Source organism: Colobus angolensis, unplaced genomic scaffold, assembly GCF_000951035.1.
Source record: "Colobus angolensis palliatus isolate OR3802 unplaced genomic scaffold, Cang.pa_1.0 Scaffold2, whole genome shotgun sequence".
Taxonomy (NCBI): domain Eukaryota; kingdom Metazoa; phylum Chordata; class Mammalia; order Primates; family Cercopithecidae; genus Colobus; species Colobus angolensis.
In genome coordinates, this window is record NW_012115154.1 from 18,683,752 (window position 1) to 18,707,564 (window position 23,813).

At 42.7% G+C, this 23,813-nt stretch overlaps 1 protein-coding gene and 1 pseudogene across 3 annotated transcripts; both read left to right on the forward strand.

Annotated features, from left to right (window-relative positions):
• Positions 1-22,301, forward strand: LOC105511316 (GTPase IMAP family member 5). 3 transcript variants are annotated; one of them, XM_011941467.1, is made up of 4 exons: positions 1-119; positions 16,064-16,269; positions 19,499-19,547; positions 20,830-22,301. In XM_011941467.1, the coding sequence occupies exons 2-4, from the start codon at positions 16,228-16,230 to the stop codon at positions 21,708-21,710; spliced, it is 972 nt and encodes a 323-aa protein (XP_011796857.1). In that variant the 5' UTR covers positions 1-119; positions 16,064-16,227; the 3' UTR covers positions 21,711-22,301. The 3 variants fall into 3 exon arrangements, with proteins under 3 accessions (XP_011796857.1, XP_011796855.1, XP_011796856.1); XM_011941465.1 differs by lacking the exon at positions 1-119 and having other exon boundaries at positions 15,585-16,135; positions 16,221-16,269; XM_011941466.1 differs by lacking the exon at positions 1-119 and having other exon boundaries at positions 15,675-16,269.
• The window catches only part of LOC105511318, a 12,435-nt pseudogene continuing 4,808 nt past the window's right edge, over positions 16,187-23,813 (forward strand).

Consider the following 23,813-nt stretch of genomic DNA (forward strand, 5'->3'; position numbering starts at 1 on the left):
GAAGAGGAAGGGAGTGTGCGCCGGCGCCCTAGGGTCTTCCCCAGCACACATTGGGAAGGAGGGGTCTGCAAGCATGCGCACAAATGCCGGGTCAAGCTAAGGACTGCAGGAGGTTCCACGTGGGCTGCGGGCTTCGGGCAGGCTATGGTCAGGGGTCCTGAGGGCCTTGGTGACGTTGCAGGGAGTTGGACTTTATGCAGCGTGGCTCAAGTAAAACCCATGTTTAATTCCTGCCTTTCGCTTCCTCAGCAGCCATACTGGGCCCTTGCAGGGGCCTCGAGCCAGGGAGGGATTCCTTTGATGATCAGAGGGGGCAGCAGGGAGGGTACAGCGTGGTCGTCCATGGCCACTTGCGCAGGAGCCAGTGCTGCTGGTGGTGGTAGAGAACAACTTTTATCAAAGTGGTAGAGAACAACAGCAGCAACAAAGGTATTGCTCTTTGTGGAGCAGGGCTGCCCCATAGGCAGTGTGCCCAGAGTAGCAGCTCAGAAGCAGTTTTGCAATCATATTTATACCCAGTTTCAATGATATGCAAATTAAGGGGTGGATTATGCCAAAATTTCTAGAAAAAAGGCAATAACTTCCAGGTCATGGGATTGTTGCCATGAAAAGGAGCCATAACTTCCAGGTGTTGCCTTAGCGATGGTAACCTGACAAGGCACTAGTGAGTGTGTTTTATGGAGAGACTCCATAAAACCTCTTCCCTTTCAGCTCGTCTTCAGTGTGGTCTGGAGCCCAATCCCCACCTCCGGAGTTGAGTCCTGCCTCCTCTCAGTAATAAAAAGTAGTAGTATATGGTTAATTGTCAAATACGTTTGCAAAGTGTAATCAAAGATACATTACCAATCTGAATCTCAAAGTGTGCTATCATCTTTGAATCTGAATAATATATTATTAAAGAAGTTACAGTTTTCCTTTACATTCAATAACATTTCTTTAGTGGTTTTCTTTTTCAGATACTTTGATTATAATCTTTTTTTTTTTCATCTTTGTATCCCCATTATACAACCCAGTGCCTGGCATATAAAGTGGGATCAACAAATGTTTGGAAAATGAATTGTAAAGTTGACTTTCCTGTACCTTTTTAATATTAGGTTTCCAACTACCATGCTTTTGACCATTTTCTAAATTTTCTACCCTAGATAACAGAAAATTATTTCATGCAAGCTTGCTATTGTATTAATGATACTCTCCTGCCCTAAGGAAATTTACTTCCCTTCAAGCACAGGGTCCCCCAAATTACTGTATTTCCACCCCCTTTCAGCTTATTTTATCCTTTTCTCCTACTACAGAACAGTTGGCATTCACCATTCCCTTCAGTAAAGTCCTTTTTTTGTCTGTGGCTTAAAGGATGCTTTTTCCCCCATAGCTCAAGGTTAGGCCTTGTAACCTCAGTTATGTAATTTGAGTGATTTGATAGCACAAATCAATTTTATATTTAAATTACAGCATAAAACAGCACTGCCTCCTGTAGGAAAACTTGCTTGCTAATTTTGACCAGACATAGGGTAAAAATATTGTCCAATACCTCAAAAATTATATGAATATATATCCATTTCAATTGTGTCCCCCTTCCTCTCCTCTCCTTTTATCTCTTCAAGGATAAAAATGTATGGGTCATGTGCTGATGATGTTTCTGTTCATATTTCTATGCCCTGGTACCTGGATCAGCTTTTGTTCTACAAAAAAAGACTTGTATCTGGCTTATTTCTGAAAGCTAGTGTTGGCCATGATTAACTTTTAGAGCAAAAGATTTCAGGCAATGAGTACATTCTTACATATTCTTACACAGTGAATATTCAGTTCCAGCCCGCACAGTAGCCCTAACAGATACCAGTGCTCCTTCCAGAGATTCACCTATGGATTCAGTACCCCAGAAGAGAATTCCTGTAAATTCTTGGGGAAGCTATAGCTAGACTATGGCTCAACACTCATTTTTCCCCCATGATTCTTAATCTAACAGTGGCACTGTTGGCCTATTCTTTGGCAACTAGATTTGGTTCTTGCTTATTCTACCAATAAAATATTTTATTGAGATGCGTCTAAATTTGTCCCCTCCTCTTTAATTCTTTAAGCAGTTATCACTCCATATACTGGATGTTTTGTTATAATTATTGGTTTGAGTCTTATTTTTATACTTTCAATCACATTCTTTGCCTAATTCTTTTCATATTTTTATATTTTCTTTCCCTCCTCATAATTCTCTTTACATACCACTAAGTTTAGGCACTTGGACATTTTTTTAATTTCAAAATGGTGTTTTATTGTGCATATCCTCTTGATTTCATACATCTGAAGAAGCCTAGACTATCTTTTCTACTACAAGCTAGCAGGATGTATCATGGTGAACACTGAAGAGAACTGCATACCACTGCTCAAAAATTAAACACACACACTTGCATGCATGCAAACACACACACACACACACACACACACACACACACACACACCAAGGATAGACATCTCAATCCCAAGAAACAAAAATGAAAGAAAGACTTTCTGACTTCCAGTTCTGCAGAAGGATCAACTCCAACTTTTAAGCCTGAATTCCCAGAATTTGTCTCTAGTAGGCAAAGAAGACCTTCTTCCTGGAAACAAGAATTCTTTCCTGGGAAGAACAATTCTTTCTTGTGCTAAAGGAGATAACTAATATTCTCTGTAGGTCCCTCTGTAACAGCTTGTACATGAAGACCTAGATTAGGATTGTCTCTGATGCTCAAAGAATTAGGGTTACTCAGAATCAATAAGATCAGTGGAGGCCAGACGCGGTGGCTCATGCCTGTAATCCCAGCATTTTAGGAGGTCGAGGCAGGTGGATCATGAGGTCAGGAGATCGAGACCATCCTGGCCAACATGGTAAAACCCCATCTCTACTAAAAATTCCAACAAAAAAGTGAGACAGGTGTGGTGGCACACGCCTATAGTCCCAGCTACTCAGGAGGCTGAGGCAGGAGAATCGCTTGAGCCCGGGAGGCAAAAGTTGCAGTGAGCCAAGATTGCACCACTGCACTCCAGCCTGGGTGACAGAACGAGACTCCATCTCAAAAAAAAAAATCAGTGGAACATACATCTTATGGTAATGGTGGGTAGATAATTAGGACAGTACTCCCATAGAGAATAATGTTAAAACTCTGGATAAAATAAACTAAATAGTAAGCTTCAAAGACATAACAAGAGAGTGAGGAATTTCTAGAACAAACCTAAGAAAAGTGAAAACCCAGAAACCTAAGCCTGGTAAGGAGCCACTTATATTTTCAGATCAAGTAGAAACAGCTTAAAGATGGAGCCACACACTATTCACAATAGCAAAGACTTGGAATCAACCCACATGTCCATCTGTGACAGACTGGATTAAGAAAATGTGGCACATATACACCATGGAATACTATGCAGCCATAAAAAAGGATGAGTTTGCATCCTTTGTAGGGACATGGATGCAGCTGGAAACCATCATTCTTAGCAAACTATCACAAGAAGAGAAAACCAAACACCGCATGTTCTCACTCATAGGTGGGAACTGAACAATGAGATCACTTGGACTCGGGAAGGGGAACATCACACACTGGGGCCTATCATGGGGAGGGGGGAGGGGGGAGGGATTGCATTGGGGAGTTATACCTGATATAAATGATGAATTGATGGGTGCTGATGAGTTGATGGGTGCAGCACACCAACATGGCACAAGTATACATATGTAACAAACCTGCACGTTATGCACATGTACCCTAGAACTTAAAGTACAATAATAAAAAAAAATAAAAATAAAAAAAAATAAAAAAAATAAAAAAAAAAAGATGGAGCCACAATTTGGGATTTGGTAATTTTGTAGGATAATCAGGATAAAAGTAAAACTCACAATCCATCCAAAGTGAAGAATGTCATCCTCACCTTACTTTTAGAAAGGATCCCGCCTGTAATCCCAGCACTTTGGGAGGCAGGTGGATCACCTGAAGTCAGGAGTTTGAGACCAGGCTGGCCAACTTGGTGAGACCACGTCTCTACTAAAAATACAAAAAATTAGCCAGGCGTGGTGGTGCATGTCTGTAATCCCGGCTACTCGGGAGGCTGTGGCAGGAGAGTTGCTTGAACATGAGTGGCGGAGGTTGCAGTGAGCCGAGATCGTGACACTCCACTCCAGCCTGGGTGACAGAGTGAGACTCCATCTCAAAAAGAGAAAAAAGAAAAAAAAAAGGATCCCAAAGTGATAAATTCTCAGATGTAAATCATCCTTCCTGTAGACTTGCAGTGTGAGTGTCCTTAGACTTGATTAAAGTGGTCTTTCTCCAATAGTGTCTGAAGATTTGGCATTAAAAAGAAATTCTACCTGGAGGATGATACTAATATTTTGGGCCTTAAATTTTCCCTTGAACACTTCTTTTTAAATGTAATGTGTAGCACTTGGAGAAAACCAAACACCAAAAGAAACATGATGCAATGAGAAAACCAAACAAAAAGTAACAGAAACAAATAAGCAAAAACTTGAGATACTATAATGATCAGATATGGGTATAAAACAAATACACTTACAACATCTAAGACAGTTTTTAAGCAATCTTGAAAATGTCTTCTGAAAATAGGAAAATATAAAACTGACATGATACATTTGCAAACATACCAAATAAAACTATTAGAATCGACAAACGGAATGTGGCAGCCATAAAACATGCCACCCACATCACCAGCTCTGGCGAGTATGATTGGTAAATGGCCCTGCTGCTGCCCCTCTGGACCCACCACCATGTTTGTGCCAAAGGCATGCCACCTGCAGACTGCTCCCAGCCAGTGAGCTAGCACATTGGAATGGTGAGGGTACTCAGGCTCCTCCTGGAAAGACATGAGCTTCCTCTAACTGGCAGCTTGGCTCAAAGACTCCCCCTTGGCTACTGAATCTTTCCTGGAACTGCACTGCTCACGACTCTTCCTAACCAAACCTTCTTTCTTCCCACTCTCCCTTCACAGGTGTCAAATCGTTATGGTCTGAAGGCTATCCTTCCCTCTACCTGCTTCTGCCTCCATTAAATTTTTTGTACATCTAATCCAGTTTTGGTGTTTCCTCCTTCACAAACCTGAACTTATATACAACTGAAATTAACAACTCAGTGGACAGATTTAATGGATTAGACAGTGCTGAAGAGAGAATCAGGGTAGAAGAAAATCCGGAATGCAGCCCAGAGATAGGCAATGTGGAGAGAGGGTAAGAAATTTAGAGAAAAGAGTGAGAAGTTTTAACATATTAATCATCATTCTGAAAGAATAGAAAAACACAGGTTCACAGAGATGAGGCAAAAAGAAAAAAGGAATAGAAACACAGGAGTTAAGACAGTATCTGAAAACAGGAGAAATTTCCAGAACAGATAAAATATATGAATCCACTAATTCAATTAAACCAATAAACTTAAAGCAGAAAAAAAGAGATATTATAAAGGAGTAAAAATTGGACTGACAACTGACTTCTAAAAAGAGGCAAAAAACACCTCTGTTCTGTACAAGACATCTGTTCACATATACAAAGAACACCCTGGATTCTGTGATAGTTAATTTTATGTGTCAGCTTGATTGAACTAATCAAGTTCAATAGTTGAACTAATCAAGTTCAACTATGCCCAGATAGATAGTAAGATATTATTCTGTGTGTGTATGTGAAGGTGTTTCCAGAAGAGATTAGCATTTGAATCTGTAGATTCAAATGAGTAAAGAAGTTCTGCCATCACCAATATGGGCAGAAATTGTCTAGTCAGTTGAAGTTCCAAATAGAACAAAAAGGCAGTAAAGGGCAAATTCATTCTGTCTTCTTGAGCTGGGACATCCATCTTCTCTGGCCTTCAAACATTGGAGCTCCTGGTTCTCAAGTCTTTGAACTCTTGGACTTACACCAACAACCTCCCACACACACACCTTGTTCTTGGAACTTTGGCATCAAACTGGGAGAGTTACATCATCAGCTTCCCTGGTTCTCAGGCCTTCAAATTCATATTGGATTACAACATCAGCTTTCCTAGTTCTCCAGCTCACAGACAGCATATTATGGGGCTTCTCAGCCTCCATTATCATGCAGACCAATTCTACACACACACACACAGACACACACACACACACACGCAGGTTCTCTATTTTTGGAGAACCCTCACGAATACAGCTGCCATTAGGAAGAAGGTCAGGATCACAGAGAAAGCCCAGCGCCCAAGGCCCAGGCACATAGGCCATGCCTAAGACTGAAGCTATGCAGGAACAACCAAGAACACTTCCCTGCCCTTGCCATATATCTAAAAAATACTGGGTGATTAACAAGCAATCCAGTCTACTATAGGGAAGGGTCAAAGCCTGGAACAACCTTCTGTGAAGTGGAGTTATGCAGAGATGACTGAAATCTGAGGGTGAATGGAACAGGAACACCAGGTAAAGCCCTATGGCATTTCAGTCCCCACCTAAGCACAAGGCAACACTAAACATATTAAAAACCTAAGATGCACTGAAGGTAACCATAGCAACAACCCCAACCCAGTTCAACTCTTAATTAGATTGACTCACCTGAACACTAACAGCCTGACAGAGGAAGAGGCATAACCATTCTACATATAAATACTGTTTATCCCAATCTACTTTCCTACTATGCATATTTACAATTTAAGAAAATTGTAATATATTCAGAAAAGCAAAAGTATAATAATCCATAATGAAAGGACAAAACAATCCACAGAACCAGACTCAGAAATAATCCAGAAGTGGGACAGAGACTTTAAAATAATTATGATTACTATGCTAAAGGATGAAATGAAAAATGTAGACAACATGTAATAAAAGATTAGACATTTCAACAGAGAGATGGAAACTATAAAAGTCAAATGTAAATGCTAGAAATTAAAAACATTTTATGAGACATGAAGTATTCCTTAGGCGTTACATCAGTAGACTTGACACAGTTGAGGAAGGAATCAGTGTATTTGAAAATAAGTTAATAGAAATTGTTCAAACTGAGCAAAAGGAGAAAAACAAATGAGAGAAAACAATATATAGGAGTTATGAAATTATATCAAGCAGTTTAACATACATGTCAGAAAGAGAGAATGGACAGAAGAAATATTTGAAAAGGTAGTGGTTAAGACTTTTCTAAAAGTATTGAAGGACACTAAACTACAGATCCAAGAAACAGAGAGCTCCAAGCAGGGTAAACACATAACAAAGCAAAACAGAAAATCTAGACATTTTATACTTAAACTGTTGAGAACCAATGATAAAGAGGAAGTTTTAAATATAACTAGGGGGAAAAGACATTATATTAGAGGAATAAATATTAGAATTACAGCTGATTCTTTGTCAGAAACTACAATTCAGAACACAATTGAATAGCATCTTTATTACACTGAAATACAAAAAACTACCCAGAATATTTAGTCAGCAGAAATCTTTCTAATATGATGGTGAAATAAAGAATCTAACTAACAAAGCTGGAACAATTAATTATCAACTTATCTTCACTATAAGAAAGGCTAAAAGAAGTTTTTCAGGCAGAAGGAATGAATATGACACCAGACAGAAATTTGAATCTACACAAAGAAATGAAAAGCCCTAGAAATGGAAAAAAATACAAATATAAAAGAAATTTCTTTTACATTTTATAGCTCTAACAAAAGTAGTAATAGTGTATTAGGGAAGTTATAAAACATGTAAAAGTTTACAACGATAACAACACAAAAATGGGAAAGATGAATTGCAAGTACACTATTGTAACTTTCTTAAAACATATGTGAAGTGGTCTGAAATTTTTGTAGATAGATTGTGATAAATGGTCTAAAATCCATTTAGATTGGTTAAAACCACAAGAAAACCACAAGATTCAACCATATGCTATCTACAAAAAAGTGCACTTTAAATGTAATGACTGAATTGGTTTCTATTGCTGCATAAGAAATTACCACAAATGTGAAAACTTAAAACAACATACAGTTATTATCTCACAGTTTCTGTGGATCAAGAGTTGATATTTGTGGAATGTTTGGCCCCTCATCTCTCATGTTGAAATGTAATCTCTAATGTTAGAGGCAGGACCTGGTGGGAGGTGTTTGGGTCATGGGAGTGGATACTTCGTAGAAGGGTTGGTGTTGTCCTCACAGCAGTGAGTGAGATCTGGTTATTTGGAAGTGTGCAGCACCTCCCCCACACCTTGCTGTTACTCTCATCGTGTGACAAGCAGGATCCCCTTTGTCTTCCACCACGATTGGAAGCCTCCTGAGGCACTCACGAGAAGCAGATGCCAGCACTGTGCTTCCTGCACAGCCTGCAAACTGTGAGCCAAAATAAATGTCTCTTATTTATAAGTCACTCAGTCTCATATATTTCTCTATAGCAATGTAAAAGCAGCCTGGCACAGGAGTCAAGACATGGCTTAGGTGGATCCTCTACTCAGGGTTTTGTGAAGCTGAAATCGAAGTATCACCCATCCTGCCATTTGGAGCTCAGGGTCCTTTTCCAACTTCATTCGGGTTATTGGCAGAATTCAGTTGTTTGTGGTTAAAAGACTGTAGTTGTGGGTAGATCCTAGAGGCTGCCCCTCTCCATATATTTATAGGCAGTTTAAAGCATGAATGTTTGCTTTCTTAAACTCTGGAAGTATCTCTTGCTTTTAAGGTTTCTTTTAATTAGGTGAGACCTACCCAGAATAATCTCCCCTTTAACTAACGCAAAACTAGCTGATTAGAGACCTTAATTAAATTTGCAAAATCCCTTCACTTCTACCATGTAAACCAATCATAGAAATGGCATTCATTCTATTCACAGGTCTTCCCACACTAAAGGGGAAGAGATTATCCAGGGCATGTATACTAGTTTATGGAAATCTTGGAGCCCACCTTAGAATTCCGCCTATCACAATCATAAAGATGGCTTAAAAGTAAAAGAATGAGGAAATAAACATCATGAAAACACTCATCAAAAGAAAGCTAGAGTACCTACATTAATATAACATAGATCTGTAGTCTACAGAGCAAGGAATATTGCCAAGGATAAAGATGGACATTACATAATGATAAATGTGTTAATGTATCAGAAAAATATAACAATCCTTACAATATTTGCACCTAAAAACAGAGCTTCAAAATACATGAAGCAAAACTAAAGAAACCAAAAAGATACATAGACAAATCCAAAATTATACTTGGATACTTTAAACCTTATTTCTCAGTAATCAATAAAACATGCAGACAGAAAATCCATAAGACTACAGAAGGTGCAAGAGTGGATATATTCCCTTAAGTTCAGGAAAAGGCCAGAATGTCCCTCATTGCCACTCCAATTTAATGTTTTGATAGAGATCCTGCCAGTGAAAGGAGGCAAAGAAAAGAAATTAAAAGCACACTGATTGGAAAGAATATAATAAAAACTGTTTTTATTTGCAGATGACATAATTTTCTATGAAGGAAATCTCAAAGTATCAAAAAAAAAATTCTAGAACTAATAAATTAACAAGGTCAGAAAATACAAGGTCAACATACAAAGATCAATTATATTCTTGCAGACTTGTGATGAATGACAGGAAACTGAAATTAAATCATCAATACCATTTTTTTTTTTTTTTTTTTTTTGAGACGGAGTCTCGCTCTGTCACCCAGGCTGGAGTGCTGTGGCCAGATCTCAGCTCACTGCAAGCTCCGCCTCCCGGGTTTATGCCATTCTCCTGCCTCAGCCTCCCGGGTAGCTGGGACTACAGGCGCTGCCACCTCGCCCGGCTAGTTTTTTGTAGTTTTTTAGTAGAGACGGGGTTTCACCGTGTTAACCAGGATGGTCTCGATCTCCTGACCTCGTGATCCGCCCGTCTCGGCCTCCCAAAGTGCTGGGATTACAGGCTTGAGCCACCGCGCCTGGCCCATCAATACCATTTATAATACCACTAAAATTATAAAGTATTGGGATTAATCTAAGGTTTTTACACTGAAAACTACAAAACATTGATGAGAAAAATCAAACAAGACCTAAATAACTGGAACAATATTATACCATGTCCATGAATCAGAAGATTCAATATTATTCAGATATCATTATTTCCAAATGAATCTGTAGAGTCATGCAATCACAATCAAAATCTGGAAGTATTTTCTTATATATTTTTCAAGCTGATTCTAGAATTTATATTTAAAAACCAAAACCATTTTGAAAAAGAAAAAAGAGAATTTCCACTTCCTGATCACAAGATTTATATATAGCTGCCATCATCATAACAGTGAGGTATTGGTGAAGATCAGACATAAAGATCAATGTAACATAATACAGTTCAGAAATAGACCTATATGTATATGATCAATTAATTTTTGAAAAAGCACCAAAGTAATTTAATAAAAAAGGATGCTCCCTGCAAGATAAGTTGATGGAATAAAAAACTGGACATACATTTACAAAAAAAATCTTGATTTATATCTCACACTATATACTAAAATTAACTATTATGATCTTCTGAAAACCATTTCTCTGGACTGCAGTCTCCTTATCTGTAATAAGGGGGAGGAAAGGACTAGTTTAGATGATCTCCAAGATTCTTCTAGCTCTCACCTTCTGTGGCTACGCCTTTTTCCTTTCCTTTCCACACAACTCAGGTATTTACTGGGTTAAACTCAATTGGCAAATGTGTGCATGTAGGTCTCCAAGAAGCTTATGGCAGCACAGGATATAGTTTTCATAGAAAAGCCATAGGAGGTATGACTTCTTGTGTGGTCACTGAACCAATTCTAACATTTCTTGTGCAAATCAACTCCCTTCACATGTTCAGCAGAGGAGTTAGCTTTGCCTCCACTTTTTATCATTGCTCTTGCTGTGATTTTCCTTCTCTGAAAAAGCAAATATGCAGTCACTGTGGTCCTTGCTCAGGTTACCAGGACACAGAAGCATCCCCAGGCCACGAACCTCATGTCCTGGGTCTAGGAGAACCTGGCCTTGATAGAGACCATGGAGCAGCTTGAGAATACTGCCTGGGGCAGAATCTGACAGAATCTCCTGACTGTGTGTAAGGTCTGATAGCTTCAGGAGGGGAGGAACCAGAGATCTTGGGGTGGGATATGTTAAAAGACAATGTGCACCCCAAGAAGCCTGGGTCAGTCCTACAGATGTGCCTGTTGGTAACTCTGATACCTCATGATGTCAAATGTCAATAGTAATTTCAGACAGAAGGAAAACAAGACCCAGACAGCACGACTTGGTATGTTATACTTTTTTCATCAAAAGTAGAGCTTCCCAACTTTTTCATGTTGATGTCCACATGGTAACATTTGTTACAGCATAGTGTGTAAACAGAAGAGGCTGCCCTCAACCTCAGCAGCAATGATCTCAGACCCTGAGCCACCTTGGGGTTTTGAGGGGCTCTTTGTCTCTCCTCTGTGGGGTGAGGGGGAAAATATCTCAACAAACCTATAATTGATTGACAACTCAAGGGCCAAGAATATCCGATGTAATGACTCAAAAGGAAATCAGCCCGGTGAGGGTATACCTCAGCAAGCTCAGAAACATTCATGATAGGAAGGTATCAGCTTGTGGATCCCAAGACGCTTACCAGGAGACATTCAGTTGCAGGTGATAATGTCAGCGTAGGGGAGGGTCTCATTAGGCTTTCAGGAAGGTCCATCCCACTCCAGATGCAACAGGAGCAGTCCTCCAAGGTGCCCGCCAGGAAATCTCCAGGGACCTTGTCATCCCATCTGGACCTCATCTAACCCATCCAATAAACAACTAGAGGAGAGCATCAGGGCATGCATTCAGTCCCTGCTGCTCCCTCTTGGCCTTTTGGGCTAACTAAATGGGTGAAGGGTCTACTCTGAATGCAATGCTACAGAACTAGACAACCAGACATCAGCTACCCAGACAACTCCAGAGGTCATGATAAAAAGCTCTTACACCTGCTCTGGGCGCTGTCCTGCCCTGACACCTACATACTCTCTGCTTCCTTTAAAATAACCACTTCAAAGGGCACCTTCCTCACCTCCTGTCAACCTTGATCACATGTCCAAGTTCTAGTCCACACTTCAGGGCTTTCTCCTTCAAGTTGGTCCGTTTTGACCTCTTTTCTTCCCAAAATCCTGCTTAATACATTGTCTAAAACTGTGCTTTCATGTATTTTTTACCATGACCCTCAATTTTTTACTGCTTCCCAGAACTTACATACACTTATATTTTGTGTGATTAATTTTGATAGTTTCTATTCTGCTCTATTTCATTTTTTAATGCTCTATAACGGGGTGTATGAAATACACTTGTCCAAAATATTCATTTAGGACCCTTACTCATTGTCTTTCATTTGCGTAAGTCTTGTCTCTGTAATAAGATTTCAGATTCCTTAAGTGGGTGGCTTTTTGTCTGCTTCCTATGGGTGCTGTCTGGACTTACCACCCATTAGGTCTAGTGTGCAAAGGCTCAGGAGAATAGGGTAAATTTGCTTTAAAGATGCAATATTTAGATACTTAGAGTGTACTTCATGGCATCATTAATCCTTCCTCCATGTTGTGTGTCAACTGTGGGCTCAGATAGCTGCCGCTTTTATTGACCTGGGTGTTTCTGAATCCTCAACTCTACCTCCTGGACTCACCCCTAGATGATTTCTGCCCCCTGCCCCGCACCCCCTTGAAGCCTCTTCAGCAGGTGTGGTCTCTGTAGAACACCCTGATCCAGGAGGCTCCTTTTCTCACCTCCAATTAGGTGCCCTTGACCTGGCCCCTCTCAGCTCTGAAAAGAGTAGCCATGACCTTGTCCAGAAACAAAGGAAATGATAATGTTGATAATACAGAAATACCTGCATTTTAATACTTTTTTCCAGCAACTTTTACCTGCTCTTTGATTTTCATAAGAACACAATGTTCTAAAACAGTTCCAAGAAAGAACTTTTTTTAGAGTGACTACAGACAAGGAAGAGAATCGCACTTCAGCATTTGGCTTCAGCCCCTCCCAACTCTGACTTGGGGTTTCATTTCCACATTTCCCACTAGTCATGTTCATGGGAGACTTTCGTGGAATCGGGTGAGATGATGGATGAAGAGACAGAGGCCAGATGGTGAAAGAGAGCAAGCATGACTAAGTGTTAGGAGACCATGTGGTGACCAACAGGCTCCCAGTTTGACTGGGACTAAGGGGTTTCCCAGGATGTGGGCCTTGTAGTACTAAATCCAGTCAAATTCAGGGCAAGTTGGCCGGTTGGTCACCTAGGACCTCAGCCCAGTGGCTCAGGAGAAAGTGGTAAATGTCGCACCTCCTCTTTCCCTTATTCTTCCTTCCTCCTTCATCAGAAGGCAATAATTGTCTATCTTCCATTTCAGCAGAAGGTCCAAGGCATGAACCCTAGGTCCTTGAATCACTCCAAGTTGATAGGGAAGGTGGCTGCCCAAAATGTCTCTGAGATGGAGCTTTGGCGTCTCCTCAACTTAATAAAGCTGATTCTCAGGGCAGCCTACAGGTATCTACCCTGAGATGGCTACTGCGCTCAGAACTCCAGAAACTTCATCATATAACTAGAGCACATGAGTTGCAGTTCAGCGTGCCCAGTTCTGTGCACCAGGGAGCATCGCAGAGCGAGAACAGGGATAGCAGAGGTGGCTGGGGATGGATAGAGACCTGCTTTCAGCAATGATTCATCACATTTTGTACTATGTCAGGTTTGGTAGAGAACTGTCTCTGTCCAGGCTGAAAAGGGATTGAATTTGGTGTCGAACAGAAGGATAAGGAAAATGGCCACTTCCTAGGTGTCCCAGGTTTCCTGGGGGTTTGTTTGTTTATTTGTTTGTTTGTTTTGCAAATCTGAACAGAGGAATAGAGAGGGTGTGGGAAAAGGCACAGAGCCTAGTTTTGGAAATACTTTCATATCTGGATATATATGAATTTCTATAGTCCTGCTTTCTGAAAGTAGCTACCTAAGATTATTCTACTAGCACTAAATGTAACTACAAAGGGGGACATGAGGGAAGAGTTAGAGCATTTAAGTCATATGTTTTACTCATTTATTCGGTAAGTATTTTTGAGCACTTTTTAGGGCTAAGTTCTAGCAAGATCCTGACCTGAAGACAGTCCCTGGCCTCTAAAAAGCCCACGATCTCATCCAGAAAACTGATAGAGACCAGTTAACACATTTCATCATTGACTCCCTGAGGTCTCTTTGAGCCATAAGAGGAGCCTGGGAACTACTAGCGAAAAAAAAGATAAGACTTAGAGAACAGAATTCAAAGCGGAAAATCAGTCCTTAGCTGGGGTGCCAGAGCACCCAGTTAAGTGGATAAATATAATGTTTGCGAATAGTTCAAACCACAAGGAAAGAAGAGAGGGAGTTTGAAGATGTCACTAGAATGAAGTGAATTCGCTACATTGATAAGAATGGTTAGCATCGGTGCCCCTCACTGTTTATAAGATTTTGATGTGAACTCTGTCCATGAAATTTTTGAGGGATTCCAGGCAGTTGCTGGGGGAGTACCTGGTCCCTATCTAATAAGGGTGAAATCCTGGTCAGATTACAGCCCACTTCCTGCCCTGCTCTGCTCAATTCACACAAATTATGAGTGCTGACTAGCTTGAAAGTCCTTGAAGAATTTAAAAGTGTAAGGACCAATAAAAGTCAAATATAAGGAAAAAACGTTAATTCTCTTTTCTGGAGAAAAAATAAAGTGGAAAAGAATTACCCCTCCCTTCTTAGAGTATTTTATTTAGAAAGCTTGTACGTGTGAATTCTTTCTCCACCCTTTGTAATGCAATCTTTTTAAAAGCTGTTTGACAGCCCAGGGCTGTCTTTAGAGCACCTGGAAGCCATCCCTTTGAAACGCAAACATCAAAGAAGGTAGCGTCCCCACCTCCCAGTCTCCGTGGGAAACCAGGGGCCTAATTTAGGAGCCTAAATTAACTTAGGTAGGAGCCTGAGATCTGCCAGCACCTTTCTGAGTTGCAAATCTTCCTCTTGGCATAGAGGATATGAGAAGTTTCCTTTTCCTCTAGAAAAAGACAATTAGCTAACACAGATGATTACTGAGTGAGTTTAGGATGAACTATATATGACAAAGGGTACTGTCAAGTCCTCTTACTTGAGTACTAGCTACGGTTTAGCTTGAGAACATGTGTGTAATGGGTGGCACCTGCCTGGCTATATGACCAGGTGACATCCCTCTCCATCTTTGCAATCTCTTCCTGGATTGTCTGGGATCCAGATCACATTCTGGTTCAATGCACGTTCAATAAAATTGTTTTTCTTTCTCTTCCGCCTCTGTGGAGAGGTTTTCTGGGCTGGCAGGGGATTGTTTAAAATTGTTTTACCCATCAAGTCTTAGACAATTGTTATGATATGACTGTAAGCTCCACTTCAAATGTCAACAGCGAGGGATGTGGGGATTCTCTTGGCCCTGATGGCCCTCCGCCTAAGTCCCATTGTGTTCTCCATCTCATAATTGCTTTATGTCCACTGCTCTAACCTTAAATGGCAATCAGCTTTATGTCCACTGCTCTCCCAATCAGTTCAAAAATAGAGATTCTATCACCCTGCTTTCAACCCTTACCAGAGAAACTGACACGTGGACTCCACAATGTCCCCACAGGGAGGGCTCCATCACGTGGCAGACAGCTTGCCAGGGTAAGTCACAAGCCAAAAGTCAAACCCTGCGAGGGCTTGTTCTGGTCCTCTGTGGACCAGAGTGCCTTTCTGATCCTGGTTAGCAGAAGTTTCCAGAAGCAGAGCCTGTGAGAAGGGGCCCAAGAGTGCTGGGAGGAGCGGGTGCCCCAGTGATGGGTGCTGAGGGCAGCAGCTGCTGCCCAGAACTTTCCAGTCACCAGGAGCCTTTTCTGAACTTGGAAGTGGGAGAGTCTGTAATTCCCTTCATATCTCCTTCTTCCAAATACTGCTTGCTTGAAACAGTCAAAAGGAAAAAGGAAATAGGACAGGGCACACTGTCCCAGGGCAGGCTCATGACAGGAAGTGGCCCGTTAAGGAGGCAGCACATCGCTGCATTCGGCTGGTTTTCAGGGGCTTGTTCCCAGTCAGTTTCCAGCCAATACCAGGGTGTCCTAGTCCGCAGGGGTGTGGGGGGCACACTCCATAATCTCTACTTTTCTTTTCTTGCAGCTGAGTCATGGAGCTTTCAGCCCCTGCACGTGGCTCCTCCTTAACTGTATCTACTCAGCCTCCCTCAGCCCTGTGAATAGCCTCCCCACACACAGATCACAGAGCAGGGCTCTCTCTGCTGTCACTTCACCTTCCTGAGAGAGGACCAGCCGGCCAGAGCCTAAATGACCGCCACCCTGGAGGACAGGGCACAACAGCCATTTCTGGTAAGGAGACCTGGGTTTATGCTCACAGAGACTTGGGGAATTGGAAGGATCACAGTTTGGTCACAGCTGTTCATTTCTGATGTGACCTTGCACAGATCCCCTCACTTCTGGGTTCCCTGGTCAGTAAACGGGGCAATGGTGGTGAGTGTTGCGGGCATCAGCAGGCGCACAGCTGGTGGAGCACAGCCTAAAGAATCTGCGCCTCCACTCACAGCCCAGTCCCGGGCAGCGGGCTTTGCTGCCCCATTGCCCATTACTTAGCCAAGTCGATCTCCATGAAACTCTCAGGGAGTAAAGCTGAACTGATCCTCTCACCAGTGGAACAGATGGGAAAACGGAAGCTCCCAGAGGGTAATAGGCTTTCCCCATCTCCCCTAGCATGCTGGGGCATTCTTCTCAATTTTACACTCCTAATTTCTCCTGTCCCAGACCAGCCAGACACGCACTATGTCTCAGACAAGCCTGGGAGCTGAGGATGGATTCTTAGGGCTCCCCAGGGCAAGTGTAGGATATTTTCCCACCCCAGGAGCCTCATGTTCCAAACAAGACCCCTGAGTGGACCTTTTCTTGTGACTTTCAACTTCTGAAAACTACCCCATGCTCCCCTAGATTTCCCACATTTTTCCTATGACACCCTGCAGGATGCACTGTAGGGAAACAGGCTCATGTGTGGGGCACCTCTGAACAATCCCTTTGTCGGCCAAACTTTATGTGAGAGACATGCCATGGAACCACAGTGACCAAACCGCAAAACACATCATTCCAATACCTGGAAATATATGGGCTGGGGCAGACGGGTGAAGGAAATACTTATGAACAAAGAAGACAAGAAGTGGTTTGATCTTTTCTAAAATAGTACGGAAGAGGCTGCTTTCTTGTGATTTGCTAAAATAAGCTCTTCTCATAGTAAAATCAGGTTCATGCAATTTTCAAATCAGAACATGCATTTTGTTCATTTGCTTCACCCTTTTCCCTGAGCCAGACCCTCCCACCGGCTTGCCAGAGGCTGCTACTTTCTTGCTTGCACACTGCCTTCCAATCTCTCATGACCTTTGGTCTCATTTGTGGGACTGTTGGTAAAATTTTTCCTTTGGAGAAGACATCTGCCTTCATTCTCAATTCCCCCACTTTTGTCGGCCCTGTAGACCAACATGTATCACTTGCCTTCAAGCCTAGGATGTGTCCACCACGCTTTATTCAGTTATTTTATAATCTTCTCCATGACTCATTTTAGCACTGCCATCAGTATCCTTTCTGACTCACCTGTGAACACTTTGTTATTTGTTAATATCTGCCAAAAAATATATTCCTCAATGCAGCCTGATCCACTCAGAGACATTGGATTGGGAGAGCTATTGTTGCTGCTCGTTGCCTAACATAACAGAGTTTGACTGGCTTTTGTGACAGGCCATTGGCTGTTTTAAAAGGAAAGACCCCAATTGAGAGAAATTCCTGCCACCGACCATTTTATTTTTGAATAGCCTTTTATAAGAAATGCACTCAAGATTTTGCGGTAAAATTCTGTGTGTCGGTTTTAGGGTAGGCTTCTAGCTGTCCAATTAATTTGTCTCCTGACCAGGGAGTGGCAGCATTGTACACATGTTCCAAGAGGTTTGTTGACTTTTTTGGAATAGTCTCTTTTTCCGCCTATGGAATCAAGGACAATACATAGGCAAAAGGAGCCATTTCCTGATGCTAGCTCCACTGGAAATATGTGACCTTTGGCAGATCATTTAATGCTCAGTTTCCTTGCATTTTAATAGAAATTTTAAGACCAGTCTTGATCACATCACAGGGAATTTGAGAGAGCAATTAAAATAAGAAGGATGAAATAAATTTGAAAATTATAAACGTCTGCACAGAGGTTTATTACAATTATGATGTTCATAATCAACATCATTACCACTGTCCTCTTGACCCTTACCACATCATTTTGTTGATTCCAAACCTTAGAAAACGTCATCTAAAGTAGAGAGGCTGTCAGGGAACTGGTGCTGTTTTAGCAAAAGCCAGAAGCATAATTTACCAGAGACAAGAACAGGGTGTGGGAGAGAGAATACTCTTCTCTGGGCTTAAGAAAAAGAAAGAAAGGAGGGAGGGGAGGGGGAAGAGGAAAGGAGGAAGAAGAGAAAGAAGGGAAAGGAAGGGAGGCCGGAAGCTGTCTTAATATATTCTGATAATACAAAAATAGATTGATTGACCTAAAGAAGGCCAAGAAAATCCACTGAATGAATAGAAAAATGTAGAAAAGATAGAAATCACAGAAGTTATTAAAAATGGAAGTTTATAAATAACCAAAATAGTAAACCATGAAAGCTGTTTTTAATTTAATGATAATCAGTAAAACATAAGTTTAAGTCAATTAAGACATCCTTATTTATGCCCATAAGGATGACAGGAAATTAAAAGTGTAATATTACCAAGTGCCTGTAGAGATTTGGGGACTTCTTATAAATGGGTGGTGCAAATAGGAGTTAGCACGACTCCCTGGGAGTCATATTTGGCAATATCCAGTCAGGTGGAAGATAGACATCCCCAATGCTGTGACACAATGCTGGAAACCCAGAGCAGGAATGAGTTGTTCTTGAATTTGGCCTGAAGTTGATTCTTTCTCTTCAACCACCTCACTACCTCCTCTCCACCAACCGTCAGGATGGGAAGGCGGTCATACCAGTCCCCCTGCACCATTTCCTCTCACGTCAGTTCTTTGTGTCCCTGATCCCCACTTCCACCCTCCCATTGGAAAGTACCTTGTAATTTCCTCTCTGCCACTGGAGTGCCCACTTGACACAAAGACTTTCTAGGACTGGAAGTTTCCACTACTTCAAATAAACCGATCTTATTTACAGCAAGGCAATTTTTTTTCTCTATTCTGGTAAGTTTGCCTAGTGTAATATCAATTTTTTTAACACCCACTCTTTGTTTCATAGAAGAATGTTTTCTTCATTTCATGCCTTTCTGGTTGGGGGAGATAATCAACTGATTTGCTCCCAAATATTTCCTGATTTTCTGTTACGTTGAGGGGAGGGAAGCAATAGTGCACTATTTTAGCATAACCTAACATCACCTGGTTTGCTTAAAGTTATTTACAGATGTTTCAAAGTAAAATATGAGTTAGAAAATTAGTGATGGAAATGGCTCATCTGGATATCTGAATTGAGGTGCTCTCAGGCTCTACCAGCTCCCATATGGACATTTGCTTTTTATCCTTTTCCTGTTTTTATTCCAGGAGAGAATGGAAGGATTTCAGAAGGGCAAATATGGAGCTATGGCTGAAGGTAAGAAAGTCTTGAAGTTCTCAAGAGCCCCAGATGCTTGCAAGAATCACAATTATCTCCCCACTTACCTGCCCCTAAAACACAGTGGCAGAAACCCATTCATTTTAAATGAAGAAGATAAAGGCAACCATCATTTTTTACCTCGCCATACCTCTTGTGCCTAATCAAACAATCACACACGCACACACACACACACACACCCCATAGTGTGATGCTCTCCCTGCACCAGGTGTGTGGGAAATGTGGAAAGGAAACCAAGTCATAAGTTGAAGGGTCTGGAAGCAAATGGGTGAATATGTTTTCTCTTTCTTTGTCTGCTGACAGCTCAAAACAAAACAACAAAAAAGGTCCCCATAGGGATTTAGTCATTGTGCTTGCTACAAAACACCTCAGAAAAACTTAAGAAAAGGAAGAACCAACCCAGAGTGGGAGGAATAAAATAATAGATTTTTAAGAGCCTAAAGTGCACTTTGAATTCATTTGGGCTCCAGAAATCCGCAGGTTCTCCCCTCTTTGTGCCTTGAAGATTTTAGCTCCTGCCACAGTGTCACCGTCTCCAACACCACTTCTGCTATAATTTCATGTGCTTCCATCAGCCACATAGATTAGCTTTTCAACACACATGCTTCTATTGAGCTTATGTTCTATCTTTTTGAGCCATCCACCTTAGGGTCATCTCCCAGACGTTGCCCTAACATTAACTACAACTTACGTCATTTAAATTTCAAACATTTCACTCCCTACCGGAAAGCACAGACCCAGGGACAGGCAGCTGACCCCCGGCAGTGGGTCATTATAGATATGCCAATGGAGACCTGCTTGACCCTCAAGGCTTGAATGAATGTGTGGAGTGTGTCTATACAAGTGTGCCTGGAAATGTGTGGGTGACAGAGAAGTAATTGTATTTTCTCACTTGTAACTACTCATCCCCTCCCTCCTTCTAATAATTCTCCATGGAGTTGGCCTAAACACCACGCAGGGGAAAACACAAGGACCATTTTCTTTCAGGAAAGCTCTATTTGCCACAATCCAGATGAAGTGCTTAATGCAGCCCCTTAATGCAGCAGTTCTGACTCCTGGCTGTGGAACCAAGCATGGGTTTCCAGTGAGGCTTTTTACATGCAAGATTCACCTACAGTTGTATGCACACTTTTATACACACATAAACATATCTGTCATTCTGGGGAGGAGGTTCATAGCTTTTATGAGATAACCATGAACAATGACCTAACATTCTTAAGGATCATTAACTTAGTAAGACACAAAACTTCTTTTTCTACAGGTAGATCAGAAGATAACTTGTTTGCAACACCAGCGGCATTGAGGATTATCCTAGTGGGCAAAACAGGCTGCGGGAAAAGCTCCACAGGGAACAGCATCCTTGGCCAGCACGTGTTTGAGTCCAAGCTGGGGGCCCAGTCAGTGACCAGGACGTGCCAGGCAGAAACAGGAACATGGAACGGGAGGAAAGTCTTGGTGGTTGACACGCCCTCCATTTTTGAGTCAAAGGCTGATACCCAAGAGTTGTACAAGAACATTGGGGACTGCTACCTGCTCTCTGCCCCGGGGCCCCACGTGCTGCTTCTGGTGATCCAGCTGGGGCGTTTCACTGCTCAGGACACAGTGGCCATCAGGAAGGTGAAGGAAGTCTTTGGGGCAGGGGCCATGAGACATGTGGTCATCCTCTTCACCCACAAAGAGGACTTAGGGGGCCAGACCCTGGATGACTATGTAGCAAACATGGACAACCGCAGCCTGAAGGACCTGGTGCAAGAGTGCGAGAGGAGGTACTGTGCCTTCAACAACCGGGGCTCTGGGAAAGAGCAGAGGCAGCAGCAGGCAGAGCTCCTGGCTGTGATCGAGAGGCTGGGGAGAGAGCGAGAGGGCTCCTTCCACAGCAACGACCTCTTCCTGGATGCCCAGCTGCTCCAAAGAGCTGGAGCTGGGACCTGCCAGGAAGACTACAGGCAGTACCTGGCCAAGGTGGAATGGCAGGTGGAGAAGCAGAGGCAAGAGCTGAGGGAGAATGAGAGTAACTGGGCATACAAGGTGCTCCTCAGAGTCAAACACTTGATGCTTTTGCATTATGAGATTTTTGTTTTTCTTTTTTGGTGCAGCATACTTTTTTTAATTATTTTTCTGTTCATCTTTCATTATATTTAAATCTCTGGACCCTGGAGCACTTCTAACATATCACCCCATGGAGTTGTTGTTCTAATAATCACCAATTCAGACTCGGATCCTCATGGTCTCTGGAGCACACTGCTTGCTGTCTGTGCAGCTCCCATTTCCTCTTCTACCTTATAGACTTGGAGCTGTGTGCCTTCACTCCAAGGCTGCCTGCCTGGCTGCTGTAAACACTGTCCCACTCTCTCTGCCAATGACTGCTTCAGGAACGGGCCTGAGATCCCATGCAGGTCCATGATAAGTGAGTAAAAGTCTGCAGAGGTGGGGATGGAAGATCTCTCCTTAGATAGAAACTATCTTTGTCCCTGGCATTGTGGGATCTGGGTGTGACACTGGGACTGTCAGCAGCTTTGTGCTGCCAACCTGAGGTTTGAAGCCAGTGCCTCAGAGCAGCAAAGAGAGTTGGGGCCACCTGAGCCCTGAGCCACCAGCCCTGCAGCCTGCCCCGTCTCTGCATTTCCAGTTGTGTTAGCCAATAAATTTCCTACTTATTTAAGCTATTTGAGCTCCGGGTCTCTTTTACCTGCATTTTAAAACATTCAAAGTAATGAAAATTTCTCCACATTCCCTTTTGTCCTTTCAATCTGTTGGAACTTCCCAGTCCACTTGCTTCCTTTGAGCAAGTGGCATCCAGAATAAAGGAACAGGGTTGGCTTTTCTTGTTCCTAAAATTAGGAAGAACCTCCTGCTCCTACTGAAGTACCTGCCACATAGTGGACATTCCCTGAACTCTGAGTAAAGCAAAACACTTTCAGTTGGATTGCATTGACGAATGGGAGTAGGAAAGGGTCAAGGAAATGGGGTGCCCTCTATGCAGGGCTTTCTCTGTGCTTTCTTCTCAGTTTGGCCAGGGGCCCAAGAGAAACACAGCTCACATTTCAGTGCTCTGCAAGGAATCACTTTGGCAAACGTACACACAAGAGAAAGGTTAACCAAATCCTTTCTCCTTCTCCACTGTAAAATGCCCTTGGATCAGCTCTCCAGCTCTATTTCTTTGGAAGTTGATGTCCACAGGGTTGGGGTGGTGGGCAGGCTGTTGGCTGGGTACCAGGCAATCCTGCTCACCATGAAAGTGATTCCTTGTTAGTAGAGGGAGTGTGGACGGGGTGACCCGGGAATGGGCCATCCCCACACTGGAAGGAGGCTACTCTGGCAGCGCCACTCTGTAATGCTTTCTTAAGGTCATGGCTATGTCCATCAAGAGTGCCTCCCTGGAGGGAGGGAGAGCCCAGACAACATCTACTGGACCAGTTTCTGGAGGCTTCAAGGTCACCACTTATGTGCAGTCTTTGCCTCCCTCAGCTCAGCCCAATCCTCCTCTGCGGGGCTGCTACAGTGAAGGGAGCCACATTTCAAAGTCACCCAGGACAGAGGTGAGTTCCCTCCCGATGTTGTCATCAGTGACCACACCGCGGGGCAACTCCTTAGCTCTCCCGAATCTGTCCTGTCCATCACCACTGCTACTGCTGGAGTGCAGGTGCTAATTTCCTCTGAATGTTATCCCTGTCTCCAGGCTTATACTCATACAACCCAGCTGCCACTTGCTGCCACCTGATCTTCCCAAGATACACCAACCTGCTTAGAAGCCTCTGGCCAGGATTCCAGGAGGCACTCTCGAATCCTGAGAAGGAGGCCCAGACCCCCCATCCCCACCCAGCCCCAGCCCCAGCCCCCCATGCACCCCTCCTCCCGTGTGCTGACTCCCATCCCATTCCTTAATCACATGCCCCTCAGCGTCCAGTGACTTCCCCCAAGAGGCAAGGATGTCCCGTCAGCTTAGCATCTCTCCGTCTAGGAAGCCTCTGCAGAGCCTGCCGTGGTCTCCTTCTTGCTGACATTGCTTCCAAAAGAAACCTTCTCCTATAGCCCCACTTTTATGTGCTTTCATCCCTCCACTCCACAGTCCCCTGGGGAGCAGAATCCTGTTATTTTTTATCTTACACTCCTGGTGCCAGGCATTGACCCTGACCCTCAGTCTAACATCATAAATGTCTGTGAAGCTGGACTGAATTAAATCAAGCTCATTGGAGCAGTTTGGGAACACTGCATTGAGGAGGTGGTCCTTGGTCTGAGAACTCA

Excerpts from the sequence above, each read along its gene's own strand:
- LOC105511316 (XM_011941467.1), top strand. The coding sequence starts at position 16,228 with ATGACCGCCACCCTGGAGGACAGGGCACAACAGCCATTTCTG. Across the intron at positions 16,270-19,498 it reads GGGCACAACAGCCATTTCTG|GAGAGAATGGAAGGATTTCA; the intron begins GTAAGGAGACCT and ends TTTTTATTCCAG. Across the intron at positions 19,548-20,829 it reads ATATGGAGCTATGGCTGAAG|GTAGATCAGAAGATAACTTG; the intron begins GTAAGAAAGTCT and ends CTTTTTCTACAG.